General features: G+C 36.1%; 1 protein-coding gene across 9 annotated transcripts in view; it reads right to left on the bottom strand.

Annotated features, from left to right (window-relative positions):
• The window catches only part of LOC109108296 (membrane-associated guanylate kinase, WW and PDZ domain-containing protein 1-like), a 124921-nt gene that overhangs the window by 26883 nt on the left and 71042 nt on the right, over positions 1 to 26996 (bottom strand). For 7 of the 9 annotated variants that reach the window (XM_042766237.1, XM_042766240.1, XM_042766238.1 and 4 more), the window contains 10 exons: positions 18157 to 18276; positions 17225 to 17431; positions 15278 to 15494; positions 14118 to 14200; positions 13338 to 13373; positions 8828 to 8885; positions 7997 to 8100; positions 6815 to 6931; positions 5044 to 5229; positions 4325 to 4960 (listed from right to left, as the gene is read on the bottom strand). In XM_042766237.1, the coding sequence (XP_042622171.1) occupies positions 4325 to 4960; positions 5044 to 5229; positions 6815 to 6931; positions 7997 to 8100; positions 8828 to 8885; positions 13338 to 13373; positions 14118 to 14200; positions 15278 to 15494; positions 17225 to 17431; positions 18157 to 18276 (1764 nt within the window). The remainder of the gene's footprint in view (positions 1 to 4324; positions 4961 to 5043; positions 5230 to 6814; positions 6932 to 7996; positions 8101 to 8827; positions 8886 to 13337; positions 13374 to 14117; positions 14201 to 15277; positions 15495 to 17224; positions 17432 to 18156; positions 18277 to 26996) is intronic. The other 2 variants (XM_042766239.1, XM_042766241.1) reach the window with 2 other exon arrangements.

Raw genomic sequence — 26996 nt, 5'->3', positions numbered from 1 at the left:
TATCAGAATGAAATTTTGCGCGGAAAAAAGAATGAAAAATGGGGATAATCCATAAATGTTACAATACTATATTTTTTATGTTAAATATTTCAGTAGTATAGCCCCAAGAAGTCAACAATATGCTTACAATTTTAGTGTAATCACATCACTAACTTTTTCTGTGTAAAGTTCTATCCAATTTTGTTGTTGCCACTAAAATGACTGTAAAAATTATGATTTAAACAGTTTTAGAGCTCAAATAATAGACAAGTTTTAAAGTAGTCATATGATGCTGCTAAAAAGAACATTATGTTGTGTATTTGATGTAATGCAATGGGTTTATGCGGTTTAATGTTCAAAAAACACATTATTTTCCACATACTGTACATTATTGTTTCTCCTCTATGCCCTGCCTTTCTGAAACGCATCGATTTTTACAAAGCTCATCGTTCTGAAAAGCGAGGTGTTCTCTGATTGGCCAGCTATCCAGTGTGTTGTGACAGAAATGTTACGCCCCTTACCAAACTGTTATGCCGTGTCCCGGTGGGACGAGACAAAACCAATAAAACCCATTACAAACGAGGCATTTGTTGCATCCAGTCGGGACATAATTACTGATCATGACTGATACTCTATTTTTACACGTTGCGTTGTGTATCATGCCACGTAAGCATAAAACCATGTCTGCATTTGTGATCGGAGAAACAACAACCAAGCAGCCTACTCTACACTGCTCAAAACTCGCGTTTGAATCATCAGTGGTAAATCCTTTAAATATGAAAACGTACTTACAGGTCAGAAGCGCCAGACAGTCCTTGCAAAGTTGGAATTGCCCCACTTTATAGAAACAGCCTTTGTGCACAGACGCTTTGTTGGTTAGTGTTAAATCCTTTAGAAAAAGTCCTCCGTAAAATGCACTGCACACATCTGAATATTTGGTTTGAACTGTTCTGGAACAGTGTTGTAAATACACTTAACTTAACCAATGATTTCTAGTCGTGTCCTCTTTTGGAAGGCCATACAAAGTAGTTTAGCTTGCACAATGAAACACACAGCGACTGCATGAGGTTTTAGGAAGGCGTGGACAAGTCTTAACTTTAATAAACAATATCTCTTTGGGTTTGAGACTTTAGTCTTTGCAACTTTTAGGGATCTTATCTATTCACAAACAGCTTGTAACACTCCAAAGAGAAAGGACAATTTGAAATTGCATCATATGACCCCTTTAACAAAATAAATAATGTAAGTGCTTTTATAAAATTACAAGCTTCACATTTCTGCTTTAAAATACTTGAAAAATTGACCCCATTCACTTTTCAACTATTTTTTTTTAATTATAGCAAATGATTAAACAATTAAAATTATTTTCACATTTAATTACTTTTATGGTAATCATTATTACGCTGCAATGGCTGCTGATTGAGCTTAACCTGTACTCAACTCAGAATAGTTCTCTAAGGAAAACCACAGTGTTACAGTGCAACAGCCTGCTATTAATAGGTGAGTAAAATATACCAATGATGATGTAATAAAGCTTTTAGAGCACCAACCTAAGCTGCTGGACCAGAGGCACAAAAAGGGGCACAAGCTAAGAGAGCTCAGGTGACGTCAAACCATCTTATATCTAGATCTATATGAGTCAATTATCCAGATAACCTGCAGAGCCACTGTGCATTTCCTACAATGAGAAATGTGTTTTAATAAACGTGCTGCAATTGCAACATGTGAGTATTTGTGTGTATATATGTGTTTAAAGGAATCAAGAGACAATAATCATGTTTCTACCCATTTGATTTTTCTTCGGATTCTACTCTAATTGGTAGGCCAGCAATGGGTTAGTGCTGATGAAAAAGAATGGGGTGTGTGTGTATCTGCTTATTTGTGTGTGGTGGGATTTAGGCCAGCAATTAAAGGTGACCTGAGCACAGAGAATACTTAAAACATGCATACACATTTCAGAGACACTAGATGTCTCTGGTGTGAACTTGGATTACTCCAATGACAATTAAAGAGGTTTTAACATAAATGTTTTTATCTTTTCACCATGAAGCCCACATATAATGTTAGTTAAGGTATTTTGAACCAAAAATATCATAGTTTAGTATAAAATTATCATTACCTGACCTCTCTGAATCTTATAAATAAACAGGCAGTTTTTTTTTTTTGTTTTTTTTTGCAGCTTTAAGATCTATAAACAAATATTTTGTAAATAATTTTATAATTTAATTTTTTTTTTCTTCAAAAAATACATTTGTACAAAATAAGATAGCAGGACTGAAATGGCCTGTTTTATATCGTATGTGGCTTACACACTCTATTCCAAATCATTTAAAGTATAACCAGAGACCAACAGCAAGTGTTTTTTCTGCTATAGTTCGGATTTAAAAATAGAAAAATAAAAATAAAATAGAAATTGTAAGCCACATAGATATAAAACAGGCCATTTCAGTCCTGCTATCTTATTCTGTCTAATTCATAAAATGCACTACAGTTGATGTGACGTCAGTTCAGTAGGCCATTCAATTCTGGACAATTTGGCATTATGCTTTGCCGAAATAGTAAGGCGGCAGCTCTATTGATGAGCCATAAAAGATGTAAGGACTGCACACACTTTTGTTTACATACTGGTAACTGTCGCAAATGACAAATGGGGATGTTTTAATACAACAGGCTCTGGCCTTGCAACTGGTATGCAGCAATTTCCTGGCCCTGTTAAAAGCTCTTACAACAAGACAGATAAAAGTGCTTTCAATTCATCAAATTAATAACCCGAGTGCCAGGCTCTGACTGAATGCTCTGAGAACAGACAAAACCGGATTTTAAAGTCAGTCCTGAAAGACCTGGGGATTTGTGTGCGCAAAACTCTTGGATTAATTCTCACAAACTGCAACTTTCTATGAGACGTAACTTCTTTCTTTAACAGTAAGATGCTGGTATTCAAAGTTTTCTCTCATTTTACACACACACACACACAAGTCTCTCTGTTCCTCTTGGTCCGTCTCTCTTGGTTTCTTTCACTCTCTTTTGCTGTCTGTAAGGCAGAGGTTTTCCACCAATAGCAGGTAACCTTGACATTTCCATCTCAACTTCCTTCCCCCAAAAATTCAAGACAAAGAGAGAAAGCTGGTTGACATGTCAGATGGGGGTTAACAGACAGCTGATTTTGGCAGCCCTCAAGGGAAAAGTCGTCATCACAGACTTCATATTCATGACTGGCACAGACCTCTCACCTGAAACTATCTCTGTCTGGACACTTTCCTGTCATTCTCTCTTCATCTGTAGTGCCCGAGCTCTCATTCAGTAAATGAACACTACCTGAACAGCTTCTTCTCTCATTCTTCCCTTGTTTGTGGTTTATTTGACATATATTTCCTTCTCTACACTCAAGTAGCAAGACTTTTAAAAATCTGCATAAAGTCAGGTCCACATTGCAGGAGCCTGTACACATTCTCAGGTTTGGAACGCAGAAGAAAACAAGAGCAGAGTGACAACAAGTGAGAAAGGAAGATTACTAGATTTATAAAAGCAGAAATATGTCATCAAAAAGGGCCAAAAAGCATCCACTTAAACAGGAAACAGCAGCCACAACGATTTTATGTGACATTTAGAAGCGGGAAAATCTAAAATAGGATACTATTTGGATAACAAACAGTAACAGTTTGCTTGATAGGAATGTACAGCATACACTTATGTTTTTTATGTGACATTTAGAAGGATTTTTTTTTAATACTTTTATTTAGCAAAGATGCATTGATCAAATGTGACAGCAAAGACATTTATAATGTTACTAAATATTTTTTTTTTAATTTTCTAAATGCTGTTCTTTTGAACTCTATTCATCAAAAAAAAAATATTGTTTCCACAAAGCAGCACAACTGTTTTCAACATTGGTAATTATAAGAAATGTTTCCCGATCATCAAAACAGCATATTAGAATGATTTCCGAAGGATTGTATGACACTGAAGACTGGAGTAAACAGTTTGCTTGATAGGAATGTACAGCATACACTTATGTTGTATGGCTTATTTTAAATAGTCATTATTTCACAATATTACTGTTTTTTACTGTATTTTTGGTATATTATATGTAGCAATTTTTTAAACAGTAATGTATTAGTACCAGATAGTTTTTTGCAAATTCTTTGAGGTTTTTTTTTTTATACCAAATAATATTGAATTTTAATATCGACTATATATATTTGTTATCAGCCATAATATAAAAGTAATTAATGCTTAATGGTATGGGTCAGAATTTTAATATCAGTGCACTTTAATGGAAATGAATGCTTGTGCTCTTTTCTCGCTTTTTCTCCACTTTTAAAGCATGATTTCCTTGTGAGCTCACCTCTTTGCACCAGCATGGTCACCTCACTGCCCTTGGGGCACTTGCTGAGCAGATCGACCACCTGATTGTGTGTCAGGTTCTGCACGTTCCTCTTGTTAACCTCCATGATGATGTCTCCCTCCCTCAGACCTCTGCATCGTGGGTAATCCACTATCTGCTTCACTCTCTGGCCTCCCCCAGATGGGCTGTCTGCTATTGTGAAGCCAAATCCTTTGTCACCCTTCTCCATGTGGACAGTAATGAGCTCAGGCTGGGTTGCGATCGAAGACGCCAACGTCACCACATCACTGGGATAACCATGAGAGCCATTAGAAGCCACCTCTGCTGAAGGGCTGTGGGGGCGAGGTGGGTCACTGGAGCCATTCAAACTCCCGCCACCACCTGTAGTTTCGCTCCCGTGGCTGGATGGCGAGTCATAGCTTTCTTTTCCATTGACGATGATGGGCTCCTTGTCCAGAATAGCCACAGAAGTCACCAGGCTGGTGTTAGGGTCATCAGGGTCAAAGGGTAAGGGGTAGCCACGGCAAAGTTCAAGGTCGACCATAGAGCCGATAGGGATGGACTGGAAGATCTTCACAACCTGGGCATGTGTGTAACCCAACACACAAGTGTCGTTCACACTCACGATGACGTCACCTGTGGAAACAAAGCATGTGTTGGCCCAAGAACAAAGACAACAGCTCAAAGATGTGTTATGTGACCACAGTTTTCAGTTGTACCTGTTTCCATCTTTCCATCCAGGGCAGCTGGTCCATCAAGCACCAGACTCTTAATCTGCAGGAACTCATCTGGTTCGTCTCCTCCTACTACGGTGAAGCCAAACCCACGCCTACTCTTCTTCAGCTTGGTGTTAATGAATGTCCCCTTCAGTTCTGCAGGGTTCCTTGTGAAAAATGGCTTCCCTCCTGCAGTAAGAAAAGCGTTGCACTATTTGTGAGCTATGGGAACATGTGAAAGTAAATCTGTTGGCCCCTCTGTATAAGATGATTATGGATACCTCTGTGTATTACAGCACAGCAAATCTTAAAAACACTGCAACAAAGTGCAACAAAGTTAACTTTACCAACCACTGTAATTAAGTTGGCTTGACAAAAGGAGCATATTTTGTTTAGGTCTGCCTGTTTGTCTACCTATCTAACCAAGTAACCGTTTGTCTGTCTGTAAACTGTCTGTCTATCTGTCTTTCTACTAACTGAATGTTAATCCGTCTGTAAAACTGTCTGTACTACATAACTTAAATCTATCAGTTTGATGGTCTGTTTTGCTCTCTTTCTCTCTCTATCCATACAAACTACATAATCTAAATAAGCTTCAAACATTTAAAAAAAAATCTTTTTTTTTCTTTTTTGTTAGAAAGGAAATTACCAACATGTAACTGTGAGAATAATTTTGTGAAATAACTGGGTTGTGCATTATCATAGTTTTACAGCAAAATGGCAAAATGAATGTTAGTAGATGCATCAGTTGGCAATCAGTCCTAGATCAGAACAAAGGTGCTGTTAGTAAGTTAGAATGAGAGGAAAGAATGGAGGAGCAAGCACAGAAGAAGAATGTGATTGGCTAGACAGATGATGTATGATCTGTTCATCATGGTCTGTCATGACAGAAGGATCAGGGAAAACTGCAGAGAAAGACACACTGTACACTGAATTCAAATGACTGGACATAAAAAAAAAAATCTATTTATGTATGTATGTATAAATGCAAGTGGGAGAACATGACAGACAGAGAAACAGTGCTGTCCGTAACAAAATAAAATCTAAATGTACATAAATATACAATGGGCTAAAAAACCTGAGACCACTAGTGGAAATGTGTTTATTTCTATTTTCTAATTTAATACAAATTGTTCATAAAAAATTATATTGTAATCATTTAATGATTAATTTCAGAATGTTTTAGAACAGAAATAATGCACAAATATTTTTAAAGGTTAAAATTAGATTTTTTTGAATCCCAGACTTTCAATATGGACTCTTATAAGCCCACTGTATATAATCCTAAATGTGTGTGTGTGTATATAAATTTAAGGTCCAAGGTAAAAAAAAAATATTTAGAGCATCAGCCTTGGCTGGATTTACATGCATCAAATCATTACAGATACAATCTTGTGAAACGACAGCATTTCTCTTCATTAATTCAACACATCCTTGACTTTGACCATAATGCATCTTTTGTATCTGACATTATAGAAAGCACCACAGAAATTGAACGAGTGCCCACATGAAGACATCAGAGAGAAATGGCAAATAGTGTGAGGGACAATGCAATATCTTCCACTAAAAAAAGAGTGTTTGCTAAATCTTTAAATAAGCAGCTTATCATCGGGTGTTCAAACAATACAGGGACGGAAGAGACAGAAAGCTGAGGGAAGGAAGATTTGGAAAAAGTGAACAGGAGTGAGTGAATAGTGATGTCCACAGAGGAATACGCCACACACGGGTGTGTATGTTTTTGTGTTACAAACAAAAAAAAGGAGGCAGCACATACGTTTAGCCCCCAGTTGGGATGCTAGTGGAGGGGCGGTGCCAGGTTCTCTGTAAGTCTCTTGGTGGTTAGCAGCATAGCTCGCTAGCGGTGCTCCTGACGAATGCTCCTCTATCCATTCTGAAAGAGTGAAGGGTGCACTTCCTTTTTTGTGTGTCTCTCAAGCCAGTCGCATTTCCTGTCTAATCAAACTAATACTGAGGCTGTGCAGCAGCCAGCTTTGGACCTTTAGAGCCCCCTATGGTGTCCTAACTTCCTCTAGTTCTGTACTGTATCACAATCAGTGGCAGAATATGAGATACTTGAATTTGAGGGAGAAGAAGTTATTAGGTAATCAAGAAAGCAATATTCAGCTGAGTTGGCTGGGAACAAGATCAAGGACATGTCCCAGGATGACAACCTGCATTTCAGTACAACTTTCTAGACCATTTATAGAATGAGTAACCTTTAAAGTCAACATGAGCTCATAATCAAACCCATTCATTTTCTTAAAGGTAAAGTTTCTAACTTGTATGACTTTCAGAATCAGTTTCTTTTTTTGTTATTTTGTACAAACTATAGAAGTATGTACCCAAAACTGTTTAGTTACCAACATCCTTCATAATATCTTCTTTTGTGCTCCTCAGATGTTAAACAGGTTTGGAACAACACAAGTGTGAGTATATGGTGACAGAATTATTGGGTGAACTATCCTTTTAAGAAAGTAAATGAAGTTCATTTTGACTTTAACGGCTATTTTTTTAATATTTAATAATAACATTATGGAAGTAAAATGGGTTGCAGATGGCATTTTATGTAGACTTCAATACTGGTTTCTTCTTTTATTAAAGTGTTATATTTATTTATTTATTTAAAAAAATAAAAGAATAAGAGATGGAGTACTGGACTTTTACATTTATACATTAAAAATGCATCAAGTCATGTACTGAAATAAAAGCACATGCATATGCTTGATTTTAGACTTTTTCGTTTTCTTTCAAGAATTAATTCCACTGATTAAAAAAAAAAAAAAAAACTAAATCACTGTTTTCAGCAGAAATGAATCAGTGAAATAGGACAAATGAAATAATTAAAAAACTTTAGCCATGAAAAGATTAACCATAATCCCACCATTCCATCAAACATGGACATTCACAAACATATAAGAAAATAAAGAAATGACAGCATGTTGGGCCTGAAACGAACCTTGGGTATACCGCTCACCTTCAGCGGGCTGAGACTGCTCCAGTTGCTTCTTTCTTTTAGCCTCCAGAATTGGGTTTTCATACTGCGTCTTCCTGTTAATATGACTGGGAGGTGGAGAAAGAGGGGGGAGAGAGGTGATGAAGATGAGTAAGCAGAGGACACAGTCAATAACAGAACCAGGGGAGAAGAGGAAATAGAATGAGAGGGCAGGTAAAGGTTGAGCAGAAGGAGAGCAGGTAAGCGGACGAGAAATAAAGTGAATTAATTCAGAGAAAAGGCAATAACAGCGGCTTAAACTGTGGCTGAAAGCCTCTGAATTCATTTAATATTAATTTAAAACTGATTAAAAAAAGTGTGCTATTGTCTCTCAGCTTATGTGCTTAAAAGCAAAATCTCAATAAACACAGATCAAAAGGCAAAAATAAAACCACATCACCACATTTACCAAAAAATACAGATCACACCCAGCTGTGATCCATGCCACTTTCCAATTGGTCTGTGCAATTTACTAGGCAAATACTGCTCAAAACATACGTTAACATCTCCAATGACAAAAAAACGGAAGGCTTTCTGCCTCAGAGGTATTGCTTTGAAACAACATCAAAACATATGAATGCATTCATATTTATGCGCTACAAACCCAAGGGTCCCTCTGAAGGGGAGGGAAAGAGAGAGAATGAGATTTCAGAATGGTAACAGTAACAAAGGGTGTATACAGCCAAACCAGAACAGGCCCAATCAATAACATAGCGGTTGTTTCTTTGATGTTTCGGGATGAGGTCATACTGTGTATTAAAGATGATTTGAAGGTGATATTGTAGAGTCACTTACTCAACATAATACACCCCATACACTGGATCATCAATCTTCTCCCAGCCTGTGGGCAGCTCTGGAAAAGGAGCAAAACAGAAGACATTCTCAGCTCATTATAACTAATTTAATAAGGCTTTTATCATGTTTTTTGTAAAATTATGTCTTGATTTTGAGACATTAAAATTCAGGAGGTTTCAAACTAACAAGCTAGACATATTAAAACTATAATGACCAAGTTGAGCATATTATATAATTATCATGCAAACTGCATCATTTATCTTTAAAAAAAATAAAATAATAAATAACCTTTATATAACTGCACTACAGAGTGTTTGACTCTGATTGGTTGCCAGATGTTCTAAATCACTTTACTAATCACTGATTCAGTCTACCACAGCAAAAAAAAAAAAAAAAACAGAAAAAATATAATAATAAATTCTTAGCATTTCAAATAACAGAATAAAAACATCCCCTACTGTTAAAGGGATACTCCACCCCAAAATGAAAATTTTGTCATCGTCACAAGGATGCACTGTTTCTACGTGTATTTAGCTTTAATTTGAAAGAAAACAGCGCATCCTTGTGGGGTGGATGATACAGAAGCGCATACACAAGATGCGGTGATATGGAGAGACATAGAGGAGACTGTTGACAAAGGAATTGTTGAATAAAGTCGTTATTTTTGTTTTCTTCGCTTACGAAACGTGTTCCCGTCGCTTCATATAACCCAGATTGCATGTCTGATGGCAGATGGAGTATTCTGATGATGACTTTCATATCTTTTATGGACCTTGACACTGTTATTTACTTGGCAGTCTATGGGACAGTCACAAGTCTCCCGGTTTTCATCCAAAATATCTTAAATTGTGTTCCGAAGATGAACAGAGCTTTTACGGGTTTGGGAAGACATGGGGGTAAGTGATTAATGACAAAAATTTCATTTTGGGGTGGAGTATCCCTTTAAAGTGTTGCTTTTCTGCATGTAACAGAGCCTTGAGCGACTCATTCGAACTAGTAATGACAGCTTGATGCTAAATCAGTGTTCTACACACAAAAGCGTTAAAGGAATAAAACACTAAAAATGTTTAAGATAAACACATGTACATGAGTTAACCATGGTATAAAGCAGAATAATTTATAAACACAGCTCTGCTTGTTGTGGTAGCACTACCACCATTTTCAATATTTCAACAGTCTGTCATCAATTCTTTTGTACAAACGGGAGGATTCCCATCCCAAAGTAATAAAGACACTGCCTCAATATCCAAGGAATTCCATATTAACTGAGACATCAGACTAGAGATGCAGAAATCGCTATAACAGTATAAAGTCTGTGTACAGATCTGTCATTTATCTCCAAAAACACAACTCTCTGACAAATCCTCCTTGTGATATTTACATAAACAGCAGACATGTTCCCCGGCATTTCCAAATCTATTGACCTGGCAAACAACAAAAATATGAACCGCTCTGAATATTTCAGGCAAAGGTTGACAAGTGTACAAAAACAACAGGAGATATTCAGAGATTTGATCATGACACTGTAAAGGCGAAAAAAGATACACAACATGTCTTCTCTAGAATAATAGAATAAACATGAAAAAGCTCAGGTGCATATGAAAATATTACTTTCTTTACCATGGCTACGCCTGTTTAGGCAGAAATGTCGTAATGCCTGGGACACAGAGATGTTGTGCCTGCAGCACACAGGAAATTCATCACAACATTTCCCATAGAGAAAACTTCGATATTGTGCCAGTTTCTAATTGGCCAATGAAAGCGGCATACATTTATAATTTTTTTTGTGAAAGCAAGAACTCGCTATCTCTCCAAAGCAGCAATAGCAAATTTGGCCGCCCCCTGTACTGTTCAAATGAATCTATAAATTTCATCCAACACTAATTACTTGCAAATAACAATCTACTTGTGAACGATTCTCTCAGCAGTCTCTCTCTCATATATCTTCACCCTTCCTGATCTTTCAAGAGTTTAACATAATTAATCAACGAATGTTTTTGTCAGGTGAAATTCACACCACAGGATTTTTTCCATGGGTATCTGCAGGATTTTTAAGATCAGATTTAAGACTTTTTAAGACCTGCACAAATAAAATTAAAACCGTATGAGCGGGGTAGGGCAGTGTCTATGGTAACATATTAATCTGTTAAATGCATGACTTACAGTTCAGATACAGGTTTTTACATAAACAAATGGTTTAATAAAATTATAAACTTCACATTTTTAAGAAAATGGATTAGCCAAAACGGTCTATTATATTAATTTAAACAATTAAATTAAATATTAAATAAATAACATGCAGTAAAAATATATTTTACTGTCTTAACTGTTTAGATTTTTATAATGCATTAGCTTCTTGTCAATTCACCAGTTCACATTTACAACTCTGTTTGTTTGCTGCATAAAAATATGGGTCCATTTTTGCATTGATCTGAATAAAAACAGCAGAAAGGCTTATCGAAAATTCATTCTATGCTAGCAGGTGCCACTTTCGGAGCAGCAGAAATATAGCGGTTTCCCAGGTAATGGCAGTTCATAAAACAGCACTGAAATTATATTCTTTCAAAGTTTAATCATCACATTAAGCAGTATCGCAATTCTTGTCTTTCTGTCCACAAATTTAAGACATCTTGAAATCATAATTAAGACGTTTTGTACCATTTAAGACTTTTTATGGCCTTAAATTTGACACAAATTAATTTAAGACTTTTTAAGGACCCGCGGAAACCCTGATTTGCGCAAATGTGTAACAGACAAGCTGTCGCAAAATCATTGCTATGCTTGATAAAGGTGAAGTTTGTAATTTCTTAGATGTTAAAATAATTGGCTGGAGGGGGGGAATGCCTAAAAATGCCTATAGCTAAGCCATTTGTAGGTTGATTTACCCAAAAGTATAAACACTGTAATTCTGTGGCGCTTTAGAAAACACTGGCTGCATCGCAGAAGATACATACTATATACATTATACAATGTATTTGTCATACACCATTTAAGTTGGAATCATCTGGGAATAAAAATTATTTTTTTTTTAATCCTCAGTAACTCAATACTACACTCACATACTACAAAATGAATCGTGCATACTCCGAAAAGTTTGTGCATAGCAACACGGGCTCAACCAATGGCATGTGTCTCAGGGCGGGATTATGTGTTTGTCTGACCAATAGCAGCAAGGGGGAGTATTTGGGGAAACTTGTTTAAACAATTATTATTTTTGCAACTATTAATTGCTAACACTTCACTTCAATAAGGTCCTATTACTTAATATTAGTTAATGCTTTAACTAACGTTAACTAACAATGAGCAATATATTTGTTTATTAATCTTCTGTAACGTTAGGTAATAAAATAATAATAAATGCTAGTTCCATGTTTGGTCCATTAAATAATAATAACAGATAACTTTTTTTTTTATGCATTTTCATAATGCATTAGTAAAAGCTGCAAATAACATCAACTAAGATTATTAAATGCTTTAGAAGTATTTAAAATTATTAGTTTATGTTAACTATTCAAGTTATCTAATATAACCATAATGTTAATCTTTTTTGTAGTTTCTTTTCAAACTAATTTATGTAATGAGAAATTAGAATTTCACCAGTAATATAATATAACAATACATTTGATAAATATTCAATTATATTCATTATATTTTTTTATGTCGAGTGAAGAGAATGAAGAAGAGAGCATAACTGCCTACCAAAAGCAACTGCTACACAGTACGTCCTGTCCTTCCCCCACATCATTACTGCGACTCTACTGACAAATTGGTCATTAATCTGTTTGCATCCTATCTTACCTCCCTACAAGATCAGGTCTCTACCATGCGACCGGATACTCTCATACCTACTGCCCACATCCTGCAGTCACGGAATCTATTTAATGGCTCTGATTTCTCAAATCAATAGCTATTGACCGTGCTCTTCCAATCAGCCCGGACACAAACACAGGGCTTCTCAAGGCCACCGCCTGCATCACCAAATCCATTCCTAATGACGAATCAGCCCTTCATTTACAGCAGAGCGAGCTCTGTGTGCTAATATAGTGGGCTCTGATGATGGTGAAACTGAATAAAGCAACAAATTCTTCAATTATTTGACTGTCACCGATAGCTCGACAAAATACTTTCGGATCTCTTGAAGCATTTGCATGCATAATGAAAAGGGAACAACTCCCACCTGCGAGAGTCCTGAGTTAAACTGCAAACACGTTAGCGGTTGAAATAGTTACAATGAATATTTTATATCATGCAGTGCCAACACAAATGAACCTTGTTTGAAAGTAATGAAATGTGTTTTACGGTCATCCCAAAATGAAAACCAAGTAACTAGATGACAGCAGTACTGAAACACGGTGGTGCAGGTGCACTCTGGGATCAATTATGAGGTCGGTTTTCAGGCTTTGAGAGAAAAACATCTAGTTCCAAAGCAGCACAAATGGATTGATCTCCTCTAAAAAAACACGCTGGTTGTGTGTCTATGCGTTTTTTCCGCTGTGGAATAGTGGCCTACCTAGCTCATTGTCCAGTTCCTCTGTATGTACCCCTTCTCTCGAGAGGGAGTAAAAGGGGAGCAGGTGTGCACAAAGTGGGGTGAGAAAAAGAGAGGAAGGGTGTCAGAGAGGGGTAGTTAATAAAAAAAAGAGCTAAATTACAGCTCAAAGCTTTATAATTATGCCACCATATTACAGTATATACACAGTTTAAATGATTATTTTTAAATGATAAAATGCAAACATTGTGGCATTTATTAATAGTAAAATTATCTGGATTGTGTCTGAGTTAATACAGGATTATTGTGTAAGATTTGAGCAATTAAAATCACATGCTGCATAATCATAAAACTGCTCTGGAAATCATTCTGGGTTCCACTGCATAGGACAGTTGGTTACAGAGGGTCAAGGGAGTTATTTGTTTTTGTGTGAGGAGATTCAATATAATCCAGACCCTCCTTATAGCATTATAGCAGCTGCCTTAGTCAATTTGTCACAAGGTGAGAGTGACTGTGATAGCTATGACAGCTCAAGCGTGCCATCTACTGGCTCTCATGAGATCACAATGGATGACTTGAGGGCTTGAGCATGAACTGTTATTTACAGGTTTGAAACTGTATTTTCTATCATGACACAGATATTATTTCTGATTTTAGATTTACAACACTAAAAGCTTATGTATGCACAATACCACAAAAACACTAATGAACAAGCATTATAAACGCATGTAATCAAAAACACACCATGAAACTGATATTTGCATAAGCAAACGTGACAAAAACTCAAGCAGATTTTCATACCATCATCTTCACATTCCTCCAGGGGTTTCTGAGGTTTGTCCAGGCATCGGGGGTCTATCCAGGATGTTGTCTTTGTGTTGTGGCTAAGAATAGATGCAGAACACAGACAGTGAGGCATTGTTCTAAAAGATGCCTGCGGAACAACATCCTGTGGTCTCTTTTCTGCATCCCAGCAGGCAGGAAAACATATACTAAAGATACCGCAATGTTTGAAACTTCCTGTCTTGATATCTGAAAAACTGCCAGTAGCAATATAACTTAAAATAAGAAACACAAAACTACTGTAACCTCAGCTATTTATAGTGCAGTCTGTGTCTATACATAAAAATAGCAGACAGATTGCGCTTCCAAGTAGTATTTGAGCAATTTAGGACAATAAGGTGTATGTATTTGTGTATGTGTGTATGTAAATAATACATGTATGTATTTCATTGCATGCGAAAGATCAAACTACCTGTGATCTCCAAACAAATGAACTTTTCTTTTGCTTTCATTTCTGTATGGAGCCCAAATGTGACAAACATTTGAGAAATTACAAATAATAATAATAATAATAATAATTAATATTATATATAAATAATTATATATAAATAATCAACATGTTCAACATCAACAAGAAATTATCTACATGTTTAAAAAAATATTAATATAAATTACTTATTTAATACGTTCAGATATTAATAAATTTACTAATAATATATATAACAAAATGAAAAGAATACAGAATTCACAACTTCCTTCATAAATAATAACAATACTATTTTTTTCTGTTAATGAACAACTATTAACATTATTAAAAATGAAAATAAAGTTATTCTAATTCATGAGAATGAAGTGACTGATTTATGCATTTTCAATTTCTCTGTTGATTTATATCAAAAAAATTAGATTTAGTTTAAATACATTTTTAATTTAAACTTTGTTCTCATTTATTTATGTCTTTTCCTTATTCATTTATGTTAATTTAATTTATTTAAAACTGACTTCCCATATTTCATGCATATTTCATAAGCATGAAATATAAAAAATAAAACCACTACTTGGTTTGATTTTTTGCATTATTTATGCAGATATTCATGTATTTTTCAAATCCAAAAGCTTTTCATGGCCACTGTAAATGTCTGTCCAATAAAAGTATATAAACAACAGTTAGTTCTTACTCTATAAAGTAGACCTCTCCGTTCTCAGTGTAGGCCATTTCCCAGTTTTCGGGCAGAGGCCCCAGAGGGTCCTCTTCCGTGGGATAGCCGGGGTGTGTGTGTGTATTCTGAGAGCTCTCCGTGGTTGACGCCGAGGTGTTGTTGAGCCCGTATGGTTGAACGTGGTCGCGGGCGAAGGGACGCACGAGGGGGTGGTCGTCCGGTTCACTCGAGTCTCCTGCATGCACACAGAAGATCAGTACACAAATACAGACCCTCCGAGTTCAACATGAGACTCTGGTTGAGAAATGCATCCTAAATTAATATGGCAATGTACTTTTGCTAATGCTAATGGTTTGGAGAGTGGCACCAGGTCCTCTCCCTCTCACTTCCTGTAAACTCTGGAGTGATCAAACACTATTCACACTCTGCTATACACAAATCCGCATACCGACACCAGGCTGTCTGACACATTCCCACCCACACCAAAAAAATGAAATCACCAACATCCCCTCAAATCAATAAAAGCGTAAACAGTTAACACTTAACCTTCTTGAAGAGGTGAGGAATCTAAACAAATCGACTCTCAACTACATTGTGTGGCACGCTTGACTGAATTAGCTGCTTTAATTCAAACCACTCTGCCAAGCGAAAGGCGTGAACCTGTATGAATAGAACAGCTTATTGCCTTTTTAAATCAAGGGCCCTAAAAATTAACTTGGATATTGAACATAGCATGCAATATAAAATATTATATTAAAGCCAGACATACTCTTGAATAAAATACACAACTACAGTCTGGAGTATGGATTGGAAAAACGTCATAATGCTTACACAGACCAGCTTGTAGAATCAAGGGCAGGCATCTACTGGGATTTACATCCGTTTCAGGTGATTCATACACAAGTTGTCAGACGAGATTGTCTGCTGTTAACCCCTTGTACTATTAACATGTCTCAAATGTGTCTCTATCATTTAAAAGTTAGAGGTCAGTAAGATTTTCATTTTTTAAATAAATTAATACTTTTATTCAGCAAGGCTTTGCCATCACAGGAATAAATTACATTTTATAATATATTAAAATAATAATAAAAAAAAACTTTTATAATTTAATTGTAAACCTATTTAACAGTATTACTTATTTTAATTACAATTGTGTGTATACATAATTCACTGTCAGTGTGTTGCTTCATGTTGATAAAGCACAAAAAAAATAAAATAAAATAAAATAAAACCTTTGCACAAAAGCACTGCTTCCAAATTTACTCCTACTTTTTAATCACACAGCAAACATGACATTTAGAATGCTCAGTGCTACTGTAGTTGAGCAGCTGTATTAACTGAGCTTTTGATGTGTACACCTTCTACCTATCGAGATGAGGAAAATGTCTTTGGTGAAGTCTCAAACCCTTCTTTTAGCACAACGGTTGATTAACAGGTGAACAAGGCGGTGCTTTATTGTTGTCCAGGACCCAGCGGAATATATTTGCATTCATAATATAATGCAATGTGGACATCTGCACTGATCTTTTGCCATCTATGAATGTGATTCGAGCAATAAAATCACATCACAAAACTGTTACAAACCTGTAATTAGTGCTGCCCACTTTTTATTAGATTACAAAGATGTCAACACAACTCATCAACCAGCAGCTACATCATGCGGCAATCTATTTCATAGACAGATGTCTTCTAAGAACACCACAAAACGCAACCCTCTCAATACTCTGATACTCAGAGTGTAAAAGCTGGCACCGCATAACTGTTGGATCAATAAATAAAGACGAGAAGAGTCCATCTTGGCTTTTTCGAACACAAACAAAACCCTCTACCACAGCCAGATGGCACTCTTCCCCACTTCCTCCCTGAATTGTAACAGTGAAGGAAGAGGAAAGCAACAAAGAGGCATCACTCATCCCTTCTCCCATGTGCCAGACAGAAACGCAAACAAATCGGCTCGCTGCTGACCTGTGAAGCTACTGTTCATTTCAGGAACCTCATCATCATCCTCAGTCTCTGTAGGCACTATTCCAGCATTTTGCATCTCATTGTAGGACTTGGTGCGGCGTGGGGTTGACTGCTGGGAACCAGGAAGGCTGTCTTGCAGAGCATCGCCAGTAATCACTTTCCCACTAGGGGGCTGGCTGGGCGGCTTGGGTGTTCCATAATAGTTACCTAGGCAACAGGAGGATATTACCAGCATTCAGATCAGGATGGTTAAAGGAAATGCAAGACATGATGATGATGTGGTTTTGAAAATGCTCTATTATGAAAATGACTGCTTGTCTTTATGAAGTTTATGCAAGGGAGATACCATTATCAGTGTTGTCTGGACAATCAGGCAGTATTGTTTAAGGGTAATGAGAGTACACAATAGATAGAGCAGTCTGTCTGAATAAAAAGCACTCCACATCATTAAATGAGTGCAATACATTTAGAATTCAGCCACGCCAAGCTGAGTGATAAACCTTAATATTAATTAAGAGATTAATTTTGACAAACTGCATCAGCAGGACAGAGTAAAAATAAAGATTATCAACAAAAGTGTTATTTGTTACGTCTCCAATGGGTGCGAATTTACACATATATGTCTTAAATGGGTGCGTTTTTAAAAATGTTTATATGAAAGTGTGTTCCAAAAGTCTGAGACCACATTGAAATTTTCATATCATATCATATATCATATCTCATATCATAATTTATTATATGGATAAAGGTAACTACTGCATGTATTTATATGAGAAAAGCTTTAGAGTTTGATGTTTGTCTGCATGGAGAAAAAAAAAAAACTCAAAACACTATGTGTACACATATAACATTTTACTTTTTTTAAACTATGACAATTGTTAAAATAAATAAATAAATAAATAAATGTAACATTGTAAAATATAAATGTTTACCTTCGTAAGATCCAATCTCCAGCAGTGTCCCACTCTGTTCAAGCTTCAGAAACTCGTCCACTGACAAATAATTATAATCTACTCCTGGCACCTCTCCGTCACGAGGGAGGCGGGTCGTACCTGTGACGAGCAAAAAAAGACACAGAACCCATAAGATACTGACAACATGAAACTGCTAATTTATGCTTAAAACCACATAAACACCATGTCTATGATTACCACCTACATCAGGGCCAACAACAACCACATGCTACAGTCAACAGGCTCCTGGAAGCCAATCGCTGGGTGTGAAATCAGCGTGAGAGAGCTTTGCACAGCTAAAAGTGAAGATGTTGTAACACCTTGATGATAATTGGTTGTAGGAGAGCAAAGTGTGGCTCCAACCTCCACTGTATTGCTCTAACTACACATTAGATTAAAGCAGCTTTAGAGATCAAAGAGTCCATACGGCTGCTCTGCCTCCTCTATCACATTCCCTTACACCCCGTTTAGACCTTCTATTAAAATCAGTCTCAGACGATCCAAACACAAATGCTAAATTCATGTGTAAAAAGGATTCAAATACATCCCAGACAACAGTTAAACAGGCCACTGACCTGTCAATCAACCATGCACTTAAACATGGGTTTTAAATGGTAAATGCAACTTTAAATCATGTGCCAAGACCTTCAAAATGTACTGTTTTTGTATTCATGTTGGTTTCATATGGTTTAAAAGCATATGACTTATACCTTTATCAAAAATACTGAGTTTTTGTGAAGTTGCAACAAGACATTTTACAACTAACTTACTGTATCTTTTCATAAGTTCGAATTAATAGATATTACAAAAAAAATCATGTCATTCATCTTATTACCAGGTATGAACAAGGCCTCACATATTTGCTTTTCTTCTTTCTTTCTCCGCACAATCTATTTAAATGTACTCTGATAACCCAAGAGCTTGTTTATTAGACCCTATGATCGATCATATTATCATCCACACACACAATGCTCGTACAGATGTGAAGTGCATTTGCCCCTTGCGTTGTACCTGTAATCAATATCTCAGCTGTCATAAATCAAGTCTTATCAACACGACTGTATTTATTTGCACTTGCACACTGGGGTCTTCTGCAGCGATTCACGACGCTGAAGGGTAAGACGGTGGCCTGGCAGTCACTGCATGTCTCATGCGCTCGTCCTCCTGTGTGCTGTATCTCCCCATCACTTGATGGAGCTGATGAATAGCTGATATAAATAGCACCCCACAATGGGAGATGCTCTTTGGCAGCCATCTTAGTGACACTGGTGATAAATCAAAGATGTGATGATTAATCAGTTTTCTCAACAACCTCACAATCTAATATTCTCTTTGGTTTACAGGCCCTCTCGGTAGCGACTAATGTAAAACACAAGCCCCAAAATGGATGCTCTGCAAAGCCTGTGTGTCACTCTTAATAGGACATAGGTCTTTTTAGCTGTTTCATTTTAATGTAAACATCTGTGAACGTGACTGGGGTCAGTAAGTTTTTTTTTAAAGAAAGACATATTTACACTGGCTTGTTCACCAGAAGTGGTATGTAAGCATAGGCGGAACGTGTGTAAGGCTGTAATGGCTTAACCTTCCCCTGGCCATGGGGTCTTGGGGCAAAAATGCCACTAAATTGGACAATAATGCCCCTGCACAAACTAATTTTATCTATTACATCTGTTGCTGACAAAGTGTAAATGAATAGAAAGTGTTGACTGCGGCATTAAATTAAGATTTGCTCATGTTGCACCATATTTTATTTTAGGCGTTTTTACAGTGTTAAACATTATAACCAACCACACACAATTCTGTTGAGCTTAGGAATGCAATAGCCAATCAGAGGCGTTCAGATGAGTCATCGCTGAAACTCATCAGCTTTGTTGAATGCACGAACGTTCGATGACAGAATTCCGCGAATTCAACAACAAAGCACAGATGTACATACAATATAAGTAAGGGATTCATTTCGCAGGGTAGACAGCTTCAGTGATTATAACGATAGTTTTGTTTTTTTGAGAGTGCGATAGATCAAGGTTAGTGATAATATCATTTCTGTACATAATTTATCCGCCGTTTGAATAACCGTGGGAAGGAAACGTTATATAATTATCAATTTCTAATGTTTTAATTAAATTGTAATTACATTAAATACAAATTCAGTCCCATTAAACATATTTTATTAGCCTACATGACACCCATGTCTGGTTCCTGCCTAACAAGACAGGTTTATGATGTTTGCAGTTAATAAATTTGGCAGCTTTTAGCCTTACCCTGGAGTTGGTTCACTCTCCACCTATGTATGTAAGATATTTTATGTTCACCTGTGAATACAATATGCGTACCTGCTGTTAACAGGATGCACCAGTGTTAAACTAATCCGCTATCTGAACAATCGGCTAGTGCTGCATCCTCAAGAATGTTTATCATTCTAATATTTTAAGCCTTGTCAGTTTAAACATGAAAGTGTTATAAGCCAAGAAAGAAATTTCAGTGCGGTACTCGCGAGCTGTGATCGACCATTTCTGTGCGCACACAAAAAGCCACAGCTCAGACAGCATATGCGAGAACCAAATTTAGTTCTCTTTCACATCTTCTTGACCAAATGCATACAAAATTATATCAGAATCACGGTCTTGACGAGTATCCATGTAAACACATATTGTTTCCAACCCTATCTGCACCCAGAACCAGCCGGTTCAGGACTTCCACCCGTAACGGTAGTAGCCTACTGCTCAGTCCCCTCACCATATCGGCTCAAATGCATAAGCAAATGCACTTATCATGGGCTCAACAGTCCTTTTAAGTTTGTCTCGCTCAATTTAAAAACAAATGTCTGTTCAAAAAGTTAAGAAATGCTTATATTACTGCACTGGTCAATGGAGCAAACCAAACCTGTGACGTCACACGCTGTGGTACTGCAAGTTTTTTAAAGTGGAAATCAATTTTTTTTTTGATTTGTTATTTTATTAATGTTTGATTTACTCTTTAAAGGGATATTTGTGTTGTTTATTATTTATTTTTATTTATACTATTAATAATTTTTGTGCAATTACTTGCCTGTCAGTCAAGTTTGTGGCAGAACATTTTGCAGTGTTTACATGTTTATTACTGTATATAATTCATTAAAATAGAAGTTTAATTTCATAAAGTACAAGTTGATTTCAAAATGCACCTAAATTTTTTTGCGTTTTGTGTTTTTCAGTTGAATAAAAGACTATTTTCCCTATATATTTCATCAGAGGATTTCTTTTAAAAAAGTTTAAAAATCTCGTCTCGTCTCAATCTCGTGAACTCTCGTCTCGTTGGATAAGTGTCTCGTCACACCCCTAGCTATTGCCCTAAGCCAGAAGAAAAGAGCAATGTTTTGAAAGCGATTCAGAAATGTGAGTATAATTTTAAAAGAAGTCAACCAAGAAGCATCACACATCACCTTTATGCAATGACTCGATTAAGTATTAATGACAGATGACAGATGATACATTAGAAAAATCATAGTTCTGCTCCTATGAACAATAAATAGAAAACAAAGCACTTTCATTTCACACAACATGCACAAATATGAACCAATGCCACCACTGCAAGTAGAAAAACATATCCACAAATATATAAATTAGGGATGGCAAGATTCACATAATTGCATCGGTGCATCTGCATGAAAGTTAACAAAGCGATGCACTGATTAAAAAAAGTGTGCATCGAATACAAGTTGGCATTTGTATCATGATGCATCATTTCTAACATATGCATCAGTAAATTTTTATTTATTTATATATAATTATCAGCAGATGCACTATACTTTTATTATTTACAAAATGATCAATAATTTGTGACCAGTATTTTATATGTAGATTGATTTATCCTCTCTAAGCTGTTTCTCAAGCGCATTCTCTCATCACCACTCACTGCTGCTACATGAATATGACACATCACAACACACATCACAACACTATGAGACCAAGGCATGTCCTGAGAGTCACACAGAATATAGATTAACATGGCTGAGGTAGAGCTGCATCTTCCACCAAATAATGACAATAAACCAAAATAAAACAAACTATCTGTACCCTATTGAATTGCATTGCCTCATATTTATTTTTTTCCATTGCATCGTATAGCATTTAATCTCATTGTGTTGAATCGAATCAAAATTGGATTGCACTGCATCATAATAGGTGTGAATCGTATCACATCGGTAGCTGCTTCACATGTATCTTTAATGTATCGTATTGTTGGCTATGCATCGAGATGCATATCACAGTGTGTGTGTTAAGGAGATGCACATCTCTAATATAAATAGCATGAATGTCACATGATTATGTACTTTCTTGTTGCTAGGGACAACACTTGAAGGAGCCTCATCTCTCATTTCGGAGGGGATCAAACCATTTCATATCACACACACTATGCCAAACAGTGAAGACTGTGTGCAAATCAACAGCCTCAAAAATGAACATAAAGGCAATGGTCTTCGTTTTTCAAGTCAAGCACCTGTGTAAACTTTCATATCAGGCACACAATAGGTTTTTTTGTCTCTGAGAGCATTTGCTAAATAACTTTTATTGTTATGTATTATAGGAACTTGTCACTGATGCATATTATATGCATAAAAGTCGATGTTTACTATTAAGTTGTGTGTTCACCAAAGCATTTTTAGCCAAGCTGTGAGCACTTGAGAGCCCTTCTGCAGCGCTGCGTTTTCAGTTATTAAGATGCTTTGGTTACTGTGATACGGTGTATCTGCTAAAGTAATATGTAATATGGCAAATGTATTGTGAATGAAATGTTTCTTCAAGCATTATTTTTCATACCAATATTGTGGTAGTCTGGGAATTCCATCTAGTGAAGACATGAATACTAGGAGACAAGCAGCATTAACTTCTCGACTGTTGTTCAGTCGCAGGACAAAGCAGGGTGTGAAGGTTGGTCAGTGTGGTATTAGTCCCGCCCCCGTATTAGCCACACCACTGTGATTGGTTATGGTAATTGATTGACAGTAATTGAACATTCTTTAACTCTCAGCGCTGAGGGAAAAAATGCTGAAATAAAAGAAACAAAAGTGAAATAAACACAGTCTTGTCATGCTTCTGCCGTTTGAAAAAACATAGTTCTCACATTGAAAACAATTGACAAAGTACACTAGCCTTCTTATCTCTGTACATCTCCCTGCATTCTGCCATGTTCCCGACAGCATACACTTTTCTGCATAATCTGAGTAACACCAGACAATGAATACAAACCCTGACTTCAGTCATTTTGACCGAGAGGAAAAAAGAAAAAAAAAACCCAGCACACACAGCTTTTTCTGTTCAATTTAAATATCATCAGTTCGACATTCTGTTTGGTACCTCAGTTCCATGACTTTTCCACAACTTTTTCCAGTCATTTGTGAAAACCAGATAAGGACTTTTCGTTTTCATTCAGATCGATTTGCTAATGAATCATTCTAATAAAACTGACAAATTTACTGAAAAAATAGAAATCCACTGTTGTGGAAATCACAATACAATTTTTTTTTTCTGAATTTTGGAATGAATAGAAAAGAACAATGATTATTAGTAACAGAAATCTTTTGTAACATGAAAAATCTATCACATTTTTTTATCAATTTAAATATATTATTTTGTAACATGAAAAATCTATCACATTTTTTTATCAATTTAAATATATTTAAAAAAAATCTTCTGAATTAAAAACTAAATGTAAAATTTCTTGATATTTACAGCTTTCCCATCATCGTTCGATTCTGAATGGCCTTAATTATCCCTGGGTGCACGAGACATAAGCACACTGTGTTTAGCAAGAGTAGATTACACTACAGAATACAGTACACTTCTCTTTTTTTGACATTTTTTTAAACAAAGAAGTCAACATGATCAGTTTTGATTCTGCTGTTAATATACCACTGAAAGCTCATCAGGCACCCGAGTGCTAAATGCACCGAAGGTGAGGAGCAGTGACAACAAACATCACAATCTGCAGCTGTTCGATCCCGGCCTATACATACTCATCAGTTGTGGGTCAGTGACTCCGAACAGAAGGGGTTACTGTCACCAAATGGCATGATCCAGGGCCCAAAAGAGAAACAATCTCTTAATGGGGGTTTACAACCCTCTGCTAAATGATAACCCCCTCACTGACACACATGCATCACAGGATGTAGCTGCTACCACATTTGCTAGCCACTGTATTTTCAAGCAATAAAGTTTGTGTGTATGTGTGGCTGGAGACATTCTCTCCCCGGAAAAGAACAGTGGTGCTTCATAATGAATCAGCATCAGGAGTTCCCATAATGCAGCCAGGGAACATGCGACACGTGCATGCATACGCACACATACACACTCAAACATAACTTCAAACTATATTGGTATATGATGTATTATCTGGACAGGGTTTTCAATGAGAGTAATTTTTATCAGAGTAAAAGTGTTTCTATCTCACCTAACCAAAATTGTGAGATATAAACTTTTGCAATTGTGAAATAAAAAGTCAGAATTGTGAAAAAAGAGAGAAAAAAAAAGAAAAAAAAAAAGATCGCAAACCTTTTTTTCATGCCAGAAATAAATAAAAAAATATATATATAAAAACTTTGAGACGCAAACTCCGAATTGCCACCTTATTTCTCACAATGTGAGAGTTTTCACATCCGTTTCTCATAACTAAAACATTACATATTTGAGAATATTTATATTTTATCTTTTTTATAATTTGACCTTTTTTACTTGGAGGTAGAAATGGGCATCTATAATTTTCAACAGTCTCCTTCCCAGAAGGGAAGTCTTTCAGATCCATCAGATTTCACATTTTTCACATGCTTTCCTCACAGAGGTGGATTGTAAACCATCTTCAAAAGGGTAATTTCATGGAAAACAGGATTTTCCCAGCTCTTTTGATATAAAAGACCTCAACAGACCAGAAAGACTTACTTTCACAACACAAAGACCATTTATGGAACCTAAGTTGCAAAAGCAGGTCAATCTGTAATCGTCACAGTTTTGATGTAAAGACTATGAGGGCATTAACATATTGCCGCCCGCATTTACACATCAACAGCTATTCAGTATTTAACAACATTGCCTGTGCTGATGAATGACAGTGTGAACTACACCAGTAGTTTTCATATGCAAAGAAGTTAGCCAATCACAAGAAAGGTCATTTACATTTAGATGTCTTATATAAAGGTGGATGCATTTAAAACAGCCTGTTTAATTCTAAAGCTCACAGAGATTAATGATGATAAATGATTTTGTAGACTTTGGTGCAAAAAATGGACTTTAGAAAAAATATACAATGCTTCAAAGGTGCAGATAAAATCAACGGCATTCCTTTCGCTGTGGTTTGACAAATGTAAATGTTTTCAGTGAAAAAACGGCAGTCTCTTCTTGACCTAGGTGTAGTCAAGGTCTGGCTGAGATGTTGACATGCAGTCTGATTCTGGATCAGTCTGTCAGACAGTAATCCCCTTTAGACCCCATGTAGCTAAAACCTGGCTGAGCTGTTGACTCAGCTTATGGCTGATTCTGGATCTGTCTGTCATGTTGAATGGCATTTCTTCCTCTCACCTATGAGCTAGCATCTGTACGTCCTCTTTACAGGAGGAAATCTGGGTAAATACTGCTTCCTGCATGGGGATTCAAAGGAGTATGTAGCTCCCCGAGTACATCATTTAAATAATCTCTTTATTTTAATTTGTATATCAGAATAATTTACAACTTTCCTTTTAGATATCAGAAATTTAAATGTCATCATTTACTCACCCTCATGTTATTTTAAACCCAAACTTTTAAAAATGCTTTGCAATTACAATAAGGGATGTATCCTTATTAAAATTCTGTCTGGAAAGTATATATATTTATGTATTTGTCCAATAACAAATAAATGGTCAATATTAAAATTCTATTCTATTGTGTCTAAATAAATAAACATTAATTGTTTTAAATACTATGAGTGAATTTAGGCATCACAACATTATAATGTACAGTATGAAAAGTGTATATATTAATTTAGACTTGCCAAAGATGATATGTCAGTTTTATTAAATTATGAGCGATTTTATTTTAAGTGAGTGTTAGATGATGACAAAAGTCATATAAATGCAAATATAAAGGAAATGTGCATGTAATTTAAATATCCAGTGCCAATTGATATACATCCCACATCAGCTGAAAAACTAAAAAAGGAATCTCTAATATTTGCAGATAATCCATATGATTCCAATATATCATGCATTCCTAGTAACAATGGACTGACACTGAATCATTCAAGCTTCAAAAAGGACACATAAGCACAATAAAAAGATCAAAGTCTTGTATACTATATTTCAAGTGTTCTGAAACAAAATGTGAGTTTTATGTGACAAACTGAGCAAAATAACAGGTTCAGTCTCTTTTGTGAACGAATCATTCAGACTGTTTCTGTGAACCAGATCAAATGTTTCATTGATTTATTGAACACACCAAAAAGATTCATTGAAAATCTTGTCTGGTCTGTCGTATAACTTCAGGAGACTTGGAATATTGCACACAATTGTGCTTTTGCATCATAAAACATTTGCTTTAGAGCATGCACTTTCCTTAAAATTACATCTTAAGTATTCCATGGAAGAACCAAAGTCATCCGGATCTGGAACGATATGAGGGTGAGTGAATCATGACAGAATTTTAATTTTTGGAGGTGATTTAATCCTTTAAGTGATCTTGTAGTTAGCACAAGGACAGAATCTGAGAGCTGTGAACGGAATTGAAATGAGTGCAGTGATTTGGCAGCGAACACAGAGGCTCATTCATTCTTAATGAAAGACTGATACCTATTTTAAGTCATTTCTCCTCAAG

Source organism: Cyprinus carpio, chromosome A11 (genome assembly GCF_018340385.1).
Source record: "Cyprinus carpio isolate SPL01 chromosome A11, ASM1834038v1, whole genome shotgun sequence".
Taxonomy (NCBI): Eukaryota; Metazoa; Chordata; class Actinopteri; order Cypriniformes; family Cyprinidae; genus Cyprinus; species Cyprinus carpio.
This window is presented reverse-complemented; position numbering and strand designations above follow the sequence as displayed.